This window comes from Leucoraja erinacea, chromosome 36 (assembly GCF_028641065.1).
Source record: "Leucoraja erinacea ecotype New England chromosome 36, Leri_hhj_1, whole genome shotgun sequence".
Taxonomy (NCBI): Eukaryota; Metazoa; Chordata; class Chondrichthyes; order Rajiformes; family Rajidae; genus Leucoraja; species Leucoraja erinaceus.
Window position 1 is genome coordinate 7,923,230 of NC_073412.1, and position 12,821 is coordinate 7,936,050.

At 50.1% G+C, this 12,821-nt stretch overlaps 1 protein-coding gene across 1 annotated transcript; it reads right to left on the minus strand.

The window, feature by feature from the left end:
- Window positions 1-1,926: 1,926 nt before the first annotated feature.
- Window positions 1,927-8,863, minus strand: hypk (huntingtin interacting protein K). Its single transcript, XM_055662600.1, has 4 exons — window positions 8,658-8,863; window positions 7,290-7,345; window positions 4,078-4,129; window positions 1,927-2,314 (listed from the first exon to the last, which is right to left on the minus strand). The coding sequence occupies exons 1-4, from the start codon at window positions 8,808-8,810 to the stop codon at window positions 2,219-2,221; spliced, it is 357 nt and encodes a 118-aa protein (XP_055518575.1). The 5' UTR covers window positions 8,811-8,863; the 3' UTR covers window positions 1,927-2,218.
- Window positions 8,864-12,821: the final 3,958 nt, after the last annotated feature.

Below are 12,821 nucleotides of genomic sequence, written 5' to 3' on the forward strand. Positions count from 1 at the left end.
ACGTATCATCCGCTCCCAGTAATTCTGTGTTATCCCACCATCTACGGAGATAGGCGGAGGGGGAGGTAGTGTAGAGGAAGCAGGCACTCTGCAGGAGGACTTGGGACAGGTTGGGAGAGTAGGTTAAGTGACAGATTTAATACAGCGTAGCAAAGTGTGGAGCCAAGCATTTTGGTCGTGGGAATAAAGGCATAGACTATCTTTTTTTTTAAATGGGGAGAGGTTTCAGAAATCAAGATTCAAGAGAGTTTATTGTCATGTGTCCCAGATAGGACAATGAAATTCTTGCTTTGCTTCAGCACAACAGAATACAGAAGGCCTGAATCGGGGATGCAAAGGGATTTGGTGCGGAATTCCCAAAAGGTTAATTTGCAAGCGGAATCAGTGGTGAGGAAGGCAAATGCAACGCTAGCATGTATTTCGAGAGGACTAGAGTATAAAAACAGGGGTGCAATACTGACGTTTCGGGTCGAGACCCCTCTTCAGAGTTCTTCCCACGATAAGTGATGAATACAGGGGTTGGACTGCTAACATCACCAAACATGGAGTTTAGAAGAATGGGGGGGACCTTATTGAAACATAAAGATTAGTGAAAGGCTTGGATAGAGTGGGTGTGGAGAGGATGTTTCCACTGGTGGGAGAGTCTAGGACTAGAGGTCACAGCCTCAGAATTAAAGGACGCTCTTTTGGGAAGAATTTCTTTAGAGGGTGGTGAATCTGTGGAATTCATTGCCACAGATGGCTGTGGAGGCCAAGTCAGTTGATATTTTTAAGGCAGAGATAAATAGATTTCTGATTAGTACAGGTGTCAGAGGTTATTGGGAGAAGACAGGAGAATGGGGTTAGGAGGATTGAATGGCGGAGTAGACCTGATGGGCCAAATGGCCTAATTCTACTCCTATCACTTATGACATGGCATGGGTCGGGCTCAAAAAAGATTCTGTAGATGTTGAAATTAAAATTAAAAAAACTAAAATCAGCAACCTCTGTGTTGAAACACGGTTAATATCTGAGGTCAATGAACTGTATCAGAACAAAGGCAGGGGCTACTAAAGGCGAGCTGGGAGGGGGGGTGGGAAGGCTTGTATGTCTGAGCTGATTCTCAGCCATTCTATGTTCATGGCAGATAGACACAAAGTGCTGGAGTAACTCAGCAGGTCAGGCAGCATCTATGTGGGTGACGTTTCAGATCGGAACCCTTCATCAGACTGTCAGGATTCTGCCCAGGCAATTTACTCCCCACAGTAGAACCTAGAACAGAAACAGGCCCTTCGGCTCACAATGTCTGTGCCGACATGATGAAAAGACCATCTTGATCGTGATCTATGTATCCTTCCATATCCATCAATCTATACAAAGGCCAGGTAAATTCCACTGTGGTACCTGCCTCAACCATCACCCCTGGCAGCCGCTCCCCACCCTTTGTGTACTGAAACCAAGTGCCGAACATGCACATAATCCATATCCCTCCATTCCCCGTATATCCACGTGCTCGCCCAACGTTCTCTTAGATGCCACCATCGTATCTGCCTCCTCCACCACGTCGGGCAGCCCGTTCCAGGCACCCGCCATCTTTGTGTAACCAAACTGGCCCCGCACATCTCCTTTAAACTGTGCAGGCCGAATAGCCCAACTCCTGCACCTATTGTCTATTGGCTTTTAAAGATAGCGGAGTCAGGGGATATGGGGAGAAGGCAGGAACGGGGTACTGATTGGGCATGATCACAGTGAATGGCGGTGCTAGCTCGAAGGGCCGAATGTCCTACTCCTGCACCACTTGTCTATTGTCTAACACCACAAAGCTACGTACTACAATATTTGCTTTCTGTGTCCTGAGAAAGAAGTTCTGACTGTCTACCTTACCTAGGGCTAACAGTGTAGGCTCAGAAACATTTGTCCACACACAGTGACACAGCCAAGACATGCTTCAGAGTGAGTTGGTGATTTATTAGTTCAGGTTTGAAGTCTTTTTTGACCTTTCGCATCTGGAAGGTGATGCCTTTCGTCAGGATTCAGCCGTGGGTGACAAGCAGCGCCAGCGCAGAGCACCGCGTGACAGGGACCCTCGCGATCCTGTCGCCTAACGGCGCACGGAGTTTAAACAGCTGGACCTGCCCTGCGGCCCCCACACTCTGCTCACGCCGTGTCCCCAGTCCGTTCAAGCCTCCTCCGCCTCCCAAGCCGGTCCCAGGCCCAGGCAGACGACGCTCCCGCGGCCTCAGTCCGTGAGGGCGATCAGGGCCTCGACCACGTTCCCCAGGTGCTCCCGCAGGCTGCGCTCGGCCGCATTCCGAGTGATCTCCATCTCGTTCATCTGCCGGAGAAATGCCAAGAAGTTCCCAGGTTTGTTTCGCGCCCTTCACAGTAACACAGAGCAAAGCAACGAGCTGGAGGGGACCCCGAGTGTCATGTGTGTGTGTGTGTGTGTGTGGGGAAGAACCGCAGATGCTGGTTTAAATCGAAGACAGACACAAAATGCTGGAGTAACTCAGCGGGACAGGCAGCCTGCTGGGAAGAGAAAGAATGGGTGACATTTCGGGTCGACTGATGACAGGGGTGTGGGCGGTACAGAGATAAGAAGTAGTTGGAGACTTTAAGAACGGGCAGGGAGAACTGGGATGAGGGAGGGGATGGAGAGAGGGAAAGCAAGGGCTACTTGAAGTTAGAGAAGTCAATGTTCAAACCGCTGGGGTGTAAGGAGGGAGTTAGATGTGGCCCTTGTGGCTAAAGGGATCAGGGGGTATGGAGAGAAGGCAGGTACAGGATACTGAGTTGGATGATCAGCCATGATCATATCGAATGGCGGTGCAGGCTTGAAGAGCCGAATGTACCACTCCTGCACCTATTTTTTATGTTTCTATGTAAGCTGCCCAAGCGAAATATGAGGTGCTGTTCCAGAGATGCTGCCTGCCTCGCTGTGTTACTTCAGCATTTTGTGACTATCGTGAATGCCAAGTGATGCACTCAACAACTGCAGAGTTGCTGAAGCCACCGCTGGGACTGGGAGCTATGCCAACACACCAACTGGTTCTAGAACATAGAAAACACGGCACAGGAACAGGCCCTTCGGCCCACCCTGTCTGTGCCGAACATGATGCCCAGTTAGAACGGAGATGAGGAAAAACTTTCTCACACAGAGAGTTTTGAATCTGTGGAATTCTCTGTCTCAGAAGGCGGTGGAGGCCAATTGTCTGGATTTTTTCAAGAGCTAGATAGTTTTCTTAAAGATAGCGGAGTCAGGGGATATGGGGAGACGACAGGAACGGGGTACTGATTGTGGATGATCAGTGAATGGGAGTGCTGGCTCGAAGGGCCAAATGGCCTGCTCCTGCACCTATTGTGTATAAACTGATGTCATCTGCCTGTACATAATCCAAATCCCTCTCTTCCCTGCACTTTCATGTCACCATCTAAAACATTCTTAAACGACACTATCATATCTACCTCCACCACCCTCCTTGGCAATGTATTCCAAGCTCCCACCGCTCTCCACGTTACAAAACTTGCCCAACACATCTCCATTATACTTCGCCCCTTAAATTTCCACCCTGGGAAAAAGGTTCTGACTGTCCACCGTATCTATGCCTCATAATTTTATATATGTCTATCAAGTCCCCTATCACCCCCCGATATTCCAGAGTAAACTGTTTAAGAATAAACTGCAGATGCTGGAAAATCGAATGTAGACAAAAATGCTGGAGAAACTCAGCGGGTGAGGCAGCATCTATGGAGCGAAGGAAATAGGCAACGTTTCGGGTCGAGACCCTTCTTCAGATCAAATCGACGGAGTCTGAAGAAGGGTCTCGACTTGAAACTGGGAAGGGAAACGGAAGGAGTTACATTAACTCAGTTTCTCCAACTCCTGCTAGATGGAGTACAGAGGCCCAATGGGCCAAACAGGAGGCACCAGGCAGGAGCAACGGGAAAACATCTGTGCAACAACCAGTTGGACCTGACACTTGGGGCTCGAGGGCGCGTTGAACAACCTGCACGGGACTTTTAAGAGTCACGCAGCATGTAAACAGGACCTTCGGCCCACCTTGCCCACGCCGACCAACATGTCCCATCCGCACTTACTATGAGCTCCACGTCTTCCTTCTTGATGATCACTTTTGCCAGCTCCTTCTCCCTGCAGAACAGAGAACAATCGTTACCAGCTCCTCAGCAGCTCGACGACCTTTCCCGCCCGCCGCGAGCTTCGACCCGCAGTCATGCCCAGAGCCATGGGGGAGGCGGAGCTGGAGCGGGGAGGGAGGGAGAGACTTGGAACAGCGCTCATGATGAGAGGGAAGTGGCTACATGTTGGGGTGCTTGGAATGCAAAGGGGAGTGTGTGGTGCGCTGGTGAGATGGAGCGACTTCAAGCCCAGGATCACTAAAAAGCTGCAGTAGTTTCACCGACAGTGAAGTGGAGGAAATGTACAGATTCAGAAGAGGCCTGAGGGTGGTGAATCTGTAGGATTCTTTGCCGCAGAAGGCTGTGGAAGCCGTCAATGGATATTTTTAAGGTAGAGATAGATCGACTCTTGATCAGTATGGGTGTCGGGAGGAGAAGGCAGGAGAATGGGGTTTGGAGGGAGTGTTAGGTCAGCCATGTTTGAATGATGGCCTAATTCTGATCCTAACAAATAAATAACTAACTGTACATCGCAGGGATTGAATGGCAGAAGTCTAAAGTGAGGGTAAAGAATCAATGATCTTGGAGTTAGAAGTCGAACAGTGGGGAAGAGACAGATGCACAATGCCGACAGCACAGTATCCAGCCGGTAGAGTCGCTGCCTCACAGCACCAGGTAACCGGGTTCAATCCTTGCCTCGGATGCTGGCATGTGCTGAATTTGCACGTTCTCCCTATGATCGCCTGGATTTCTTCCAGATGCTCCAGCTTCCTCCCACATCACTAAGGCATGCAGGCTTGTAGGTTAATTGTCCCATGCAAATTGCCCCTGGTGTGCAGTGAGTGGATGTGAAAGTGGGATGTCGTAGAACTCGTGAGAACGGGGGGGATCGATGGTCGAAGGCAAAATGCAGGAGTATCTCAGTGGATCAGGCAGCATCTCTGGAGAAAAGGAACAGGTGACATTTCGGGTCGAGACCCTTCCGACGTGGACTCTGGTGGGGCAAAGGGCCTGTTTCCATGCAGTATATTTTAACTGAAGCACAATGCTGTTTCTTTTTTTAGCAGTGGGCTGAGTGAGGACATAGAAACATAGAAATTAGGTGCAGGAGTAGGCCATTCGGCCCTTCGAGCCTGCACCGCCATTTAATATGATCATGGCTGATCATCCAACTCAGTATCCCGTACCTGCCTTCTCTCCATACCCTCTGATCCCCTTGGCCACAAGGGCCACATCTAACTCCCTCTTAAATATAGCCAACGAACTGGCCTCAACTACCCTCTGTGGCAGAGAGTTCCAGAGATTCACCACTCTCTGTGTGAAAAAAGTTCTCCTCATCTCGGTTTTAAAGGATTTCCCCCTTATCCTTAAGCTGTGACCCCTTGTCCTGGACCTCCCCAACATCGGGAACAATCTTCCTGCATCTAGCCTGTCCAACCCCTCAAGAATTTTGTAAGTTTCTATAAGATCCCCTCTCAATCTCCTAAATTCTAGAGAGTATAAACCAAGTCTATCCAGTCTTTCTTCATAAGACAGTCCTGACATCCCAGGAATCAGTCTGGTGAACCTTCTCTGCACTCCCTCTATGGCAATAATGTCCTTCCTCAGATTTGGAGACCAAAACTGCACGCAATACTCCAGGTGTGGTCTCACCAATACCCTATACAACTGCTCCTATACTCAAATCCTCTTGCTATGAAAGCCAACATACCATTCGCTTTCTTTACTGCCTGCTGCACCTGCATGCCTACCTTCAATGACTGGTGTACCATGACACCCAGGTCTCGCTGCATCTCCCCCTTTCCCAATCGGCCACAATTTAGATAATAGTCTGCTTTCCCGTTTTTTTCCACCAAAATGGATAACCTCACATTTATCCACATTATACTGCATCTGCCAAACATTTGCCCACTCACCCAGCCTATCCAAGTCACCTTGCAGTCTCCTAGCATCCTCCTCACACCTAACACTGCCCCCCAGCTTAGTGTCATCCGCAAACTTGGAGATATTGCCTTCAATTCCCTCATCCAGATCATTAATATATATTGTAAATAGCTGGGGTCCCAGTACTGAGCCTTGCGGTACCCCACTAGTCACTGCCTGCCATTGTGAAAAGGACCCGTTTACTCCTACTCTTTGCTTCCTGTTTGCCAGCCAGTTCTCTATCCACATCAATACTGAACCCCCAATGCCATGTGCTTTAAGTTTGTATACTAATCTCTTATGTGGGACCTTGTCGAAAGCCTTCTGGAAGTCCAGATACACCACATCCACTGGTTCTCCCCTATCCACGCTACTTGTTACATCCTCGAAAAATTCTATAAGATTCGTCAGACATGATTTACCTTTCGTAAATCCATGCTGACTTTGTCCAATGATTTCACCACTTTCCAAATGTGCTGCTATCCCATCTTTAATAACTGACTCTAGCAGTTTCCCCACTACCGATGTTAGGCTAACTGGTCTGTAATGCCCCGTTTTCTCTCTCCCTCCCTTCTTAAAAAGTGGGGTTACGTTTGCTACCCGCCAATCCTCTGGAACTACTCCAGAATCTAAAGAGTTTTGAAAGATTATTACTAATGCATCCACTATTTCTGGAGCTACTTCCTTAAGTACTCTGGGATGCAGCCTATCTGGCCCTGGGGATTTATCGGCCTTTAATCCATTCAATTTACCCAACACCACTTCCCGACTAACCTGGATTTCACTCAATTCCTCCACCTCCTTTGACCCGCGGGCCCCTGCTATTTCCGGCAGATCATTTATGTCTTCCTTAGTGAAGACGGAACCAAAGTAGTTATTCAATTGGTCCGCCATATCCTGGTTCCCCATGATCAACTCACCTGTTTCTGACTGCAAGGGACCTACATTTGTTTTAACTAATCTCTTTCTTTTCACATATCTATAAAAACTTTTGCAGTCAGTTTTTATGTTCCCTGCCAGTTTTCTTTCATAATCCATTGGGGAATTATGGGGACAGGGGGTGGGAGCCTGGTGCCAGGGACAGGGTTGAGAGTTACAAGAACCTACAGAGGGTGCACTCCAGGTGATTCAGTCCGGGAATGGTGTTCAAGCTGGGACCTGTACTCTGTTGCCCCAGTACCCCTCCCCTCTCCGCACGAGCCGGTGATCAGTGTGAGATGCCGCCACACAAGTCAACCACAGATGCCCACCTTTCCTGTTTGGCCTTCTGTTCCCGGGATCTCCTGTCTCCAATCACGGACATTGCCTGGGGAGGAAAAAAAACGGATCATAACCTGCTATCAGTGAATCAAAATAAGGCCCACGTCCCACTGGGCGCTCCCAGTCCTTCCCCTCCTCACCTTATCCCAGACCCAACACCTTACCCAAGACAGGGACGGCAAAAGCAGGAGGGAAGGGGATGGAGATGAGGGAGGCGGGCAGAGAGGGAGTGGGAAAGAGAAGGGAAGAGGCGATGGAGGAGAGAGGGGGACGGAAGGATGGAGGGCGAGAGAGGGAGGAGGGGGGAGATGGAGAGAGCGAGGGGATGAGTGACAGTGAGTGAAGGGAGATGAGGGAGTGTGAATGTGAGGGAAGAGAGGATGAGTGAGTGGAGGACGGAGAGAGAGCGTGTAGGAGGAGGAGTGAGTGGGGAAGGAGGATGATGGAAATGAGTGTGATGGGGGAGTGAGGGGACATGAGGGTGAGTGAGTGGGGAGGGAGGGAATGGGAGAGTGAATGAATGAACAAGTGGGGAGGGTGGGATTGAAGATGGAGGGGGGTGGGAGAGTGAGTGAGGGAGAGAGGATGAGTGAGATGGGGGGGAGGGAGGAGAGGAGTGTGTAGGAGGAGGTAGTGACTGGGGGGGGGGAGGATGATGGAAATAAGGAGTGAGAGAGGGTGAGTGAGGGGACATGAGGGAGAATGAGAGAGGGTGTGAGGGTGAGACAAGATGAGTGGGGAGTGAAGAGTAGGGGGGGAGAGAGTGAGTGGGGCATGAGGGTGAGTGAAGATGTAGGGGGGGGGATGAGGAAGTGAGTGGAGAGTGAATGAATGAATGAGTGAGTGAATGAGTGGAGAGTGTGGGAGACAAGATGGAGGGGGGGGGTGTGTAGGAGGGAGTGAGTGAGATGAATGAGTGAGTGAGTGGGTGTGTGGAACATGAGGGTGAGTGAAGATGGAGGGAGTGAGGGGGGGGGGACATGAGGGTGAGTGAAGATGGAGGGGGGGATGAGGAAGTGAATGGAGAGTGAATAAATAAGTGAGTGAATGAGCGAGTGAGTGGGGAGGGTGGGAGACAAGATGGAGGGAGGGGTGTGTAGGAGGAGGGAGTGAGTGAAGATGGAGGAGGGAGAGAGTGAGTGGGGCATGAGGGTGAGTGAAGATGGAGGGGGGGATGAGGAAGTGAATGGAGAGTGAATGAGCGAGTGAGGGGAGGGTGGGAGACAAGATGGAGGGAGGGGTGTGAGGGGGGGTGTGGGACATGAGGGTGAGTGAGTGAATGAGCGAGTGAGGGGAGGGTGGGAGACAAGATGGAGGGGACATGAGGGCGAGCGAGAGCGAGTGTCCGCGGGCCTCACCGTCTCCAGGTCGGAGCTGAGAATCTCCTTCTCCTCGGCATAGTCGGTGACGCGCTCGAGGTCGGCGGCGCCGCTGTCGTGTTTGCGCGGCTTCTCCGCCGGCCGCTCCGTCTCCTCGTTCTCCAGATCCAGGTCCCCGTCGGCCTCCGCCATCGCTGCCTTGCCCGCCCGCCCGCCGCAAAACGTCACCGCGCTGTGGGGTATACGTCACCGCGCCGTCGGGTATCCCTCCACGCGGTGGGGGGCGTACGTCACCGCGCTGGTGGGTACACGTCACCGCGCCGCCGAGTGGCCCTCCACGCTTTGATTGCCTTACGTCACCGCGCTGGTGGGTACACGTCACCGCGCCGCCGAGTGGCCCTCCACGCGGTAGGGGCCAAAGATACTATAGGTGGGGGCCGCACGTCACCTCGCTACGTGGTATACGTCACCGCGCCGCCGGGTATCCCTCCACGCTTTGATTGCCTTACGTCACCGCGCTGGTGGGTATACGTCACCGCGCCGCCGGTCCCCACGCTCCCCCCACCGCGAACGTCACGCCGTTGGACGCACGTCATCGCGTCCGCCGCGCCCGCGTCCACGCCAGATGGCGCTGTGGCCGAGGGCCGGAGTCCATGCGGCCCGTCCCACCCATCCTAGCCCCCCAGACCAACAACATTCCTATAGTGTTTAAGAAGGAACTGCAGATGCTGGAAAATCGAAGATACACAACTCCCTATAGCCTTCCTCGATCCAATGCAGCCGGTGCAACTTCCATGTTGATGAGAATGTGGAGAGAAAATGAAAAGGATTAGTGTAAATGTGTAGTGGGCGGCCAGTGTGTACTTGCTGTGCTGAAGAGCCTGTTTCTGTGCTGTGTCTCTCTATCATCCTAGAAAAGGCATATTGGCCTTCAAAAAGCAATAGTCATGGAGGCATACATTGTGGAAACAGGCATACATTGTGGAAACAGGCCCTTCCACCCAACTTGCCCAAGCCAACCACCATGCCCCATCTACACCAGTCCCACCTGCCTGCATTTGACCCACATCCCGCCAAGCCTTTCCTATCCATGCCCCTGTCTAAAGGTATTTTAAACGTTGTGAACTATAGTTCAGAATGAACTCCATTCATCCTCTGACATTCCATACAGCCTCCACCCTTTGAGTAAAAAACTTGCCACTCAGGTTTGAGGCCATATTAAATCTTTCCCCCCTCACCTTAAATCTATGTCCTCTGGTTCTTGATTCCCCTACTCCAGGTAACAGACTGTGCATCTACCTTATCTATTCCCCTCTTGATCTTACTCACTTCGAGAAGATCACCCCTCATCCCTCCTGCACTCCAAGGAATAGAGTCCCAGTCTGCCCAACCTCTCCCTGTAGCCTAGGCTCACGAGTCCTGGCAACATCCTTCTCTGCACTTTTTCCAGCATAACAACTGCAGATTCTGGAACTCTTGACATTGGGCAAAAAAAAAGAGAACAGCCTGAAATGTTAACCTTAGATGTTCCTTCCACAAATATATTGCCTGGTCTGCTGGGAATCTGCACCAACCCCCGTTTTTCTTGCAGTCCAAATGATAAATGGGCTTGAAAGGTTAAAGGCCGGAAAAAATTGGATTATATTCAAATCCTGATGAATGATCTTGTCGACTTGATTAAAATTATTGATGGGTTTTACAACGTAGAAGCAAATAAACCATCCCCCGCAGTGAATGGTTCTGGAAAAGCAGACAATTGTTTAATTTACGAACAAGCAGTCCCTCACACAAAGATTAATCAATATCGAGGGTTTTCTCCCCACTGTGGTTGCAAATACTAAGGCAGAAGACATTTGCTGAGCTGTATGTAAAAGTAAATGGGACGAAGTTAAGGGCGACCTAATTCAATGATATAATGATACAATTTATTTGTTGTCATTTGAACCTCATTGAGGTTGAAACGAAATTTGGTTTCTGCAGTCATACGCACAAGAAAAAGAGCCAAGACACAACACAATTTACACAAACATCCATCACAGTGAATCTCCTCCTCACTGTGATGGAAGGCAAAGTCTTATCTCTCCCCTGCACTCCTCATTTTCCTCTGCCGACCTCTGCCGAGTTTGCCCTTGACTCATACTCGCAGCATGGTCGTCACAAGGCCGTGGGAGGTCGTAGGAGGTCGTAGGTAGGTCCTAGCAGGCCGTGATGCTAGTCGTAGGTAATGGTGACATCAAGTAGGTCGGGGCGTTTTTTTCTAGCCTGATGAAAAATGTCCACTAGTAAAAAAGGTTGTGAATTAGGTCTTGAAAGTGGGACAGTTCCCTTTAAGATGAGAGAGGGACATAGTTTGAAGGAGGCAGGTTTATTTACACTAAGGGTGGTGGGTGCCTGCACTACACAGCCATGGTTGGCGGTGGAGGCAAATACCATAGTGGCGTTTAAGAGGATTTCAGACATGAGAGGAATGGAGGTACATGGACCATGCCAGGCAGGGTGAGATTAGCTTATCTTAGCACCGAGCTTAAAGGAGATGTGCGGGGCAGGTCTCCTACACAGAGGGTGGTGGGGGGCTGGAACGTGCTGCCAGGGGTGGCGGTGGAGGCAGATACGATCGTGGCGTTTACGAGACACTTACATAAGCAAGGAATGGAGGTACATGGATCATGGTTGAGCCAATTAACCTACAAACCTGTACGTCTTTGGAGTGTGGGAGGAAACCGGAGCACCTGGAGAAAATGAACACATATTTCCTGCTATCAATTGTTTTGCCAAGATTTCGAAGGGACTGGGATCTAGAAAATTCCATGGAGCGAGTACTTTCTTTCACTCTCAGCAGATGATAAACAATGTTCAACTGATGATGTGGTCACAAGGAACTGCAGATGATGCAAAAAGGTCCTGGATAGAGTGGATGTGGAGAAGAATTTGGAGAGTCCAGGACCACAGCTCACAGCCTCACAATGAAAGGACGTTCTTTTAGGAAGAGGAGAAGGAATTTCTTTCGTCAGAGGGTGGTGAATCTGTGGAGTTCTTTGCCACAGAAGGCTGTGGTGGCCAAGAGTGAATATTTTGAAGGCAGAGTTAGATAGGGTGTTAGGGGTGATGAGGATATATTTAAGAGGGAGTTAGATGTGGCCCTTGTGGCTAAGGGGATCAGGGGGTATGGAGAGAAGGCAGGTACGGGATACTGAGTTGGATGATCAGCCATGATCATATTGAATGGCGGTGCAGGCTCGAAGGGCCGAATGGCCTACTCCTGCACCTAATTTCTATGTTTCTATGAGGAGAAGGCAGGGGAATGGGGCTAGGAGGGAGAGATAGATCAGCCATGATTGAATGACAGAGTAGACCTGATGGGCCGAATGACCTAATTCTACTCCTATCACTTTTGACACAAAGTGCTGGAGTAAATGGGCTTTGTTGTTGTGTTTAAGAAAGAACTGCAGATGCTGGAAAAATCGAAGGTAGGCAAAAATGCTGGAGAAACTCAGCGGGTGAGGCAGCATCTATGGAGCGAAGGAATAGGTGACGTTTCGTCCCGAAACGTCACCTATTCCTTCGCTCCATAGATGCTGCCTCACCCGCTGAGTTTCTCCAGCATTTTTGTCTACCTCCAGAATCAGGAGCAGTCTCTCCCCAGCGAAGGAAATAGGTGACGTTTCTGGGCCTTGTTGTTGTTGGTGATTATGGTGTTGGGAGTGTACTGAGTTTACATATCTGTCGTGTCGCTGCCAGTAAGAATTTCAATGTTCTGTTTCGGGGACAGAGGACAATAAAATACTCTTGACTCATGAATCCATAAGTGATAGGCGTCAAATTAAGCCATCCACCGCTGTCAGGTTGAATAATCTGTGAAGCAAATGAATTTGGGATGACACTGCGGTAAAAGGCATGACTTCAATCTGTATGTTCTGCCTCAGTGCTCAGTGCAGTGTGTGGAAGAATGTACACGGGCCTGTCAGGAGAAGTTGCGGACAAGGACCAGACCTTGCTGGTGCCCAGTGAGGGTATAATTACGAGAGAAAGGAATTTTCAACAGAAACAGTTTGACTGCCTTTGAGGCGTTTTATAAGAACATCCCTTAAAGAGAAGGTAGACAAAAATGCTGGAGAAACTCAGCGGGTGAGGCAGCATCTGTGGAGCGAAGGAAAAGCTGACGTTTCGGGTCGAGACCCTTCTTCGGACTAAAATCTCACTAGA

Coding starts and splice junctions, on each gene's coding strand:
- hypk (XM_055662600.1), bottom strand. CDS start 8,810: ATGGCGGAGGCCGACGGGGACCTGGATCTGGAGAACGAGGAGACGGAG. Junction 7,346..8,657: donor TCAGCTCCGACCTGGAGACG/GTGAGGCCCGCG, acceptor TTTCCTCCCCAG/GCAATGTCCGTGATTGGAGA. Junction 2,315..4,077: donor AGGAAGACGTGGAGCTCATA/GTAAGTGCGGAT, acceptor TTTCTCCGGCAG/ATGAACGAGATGGAGATCAC.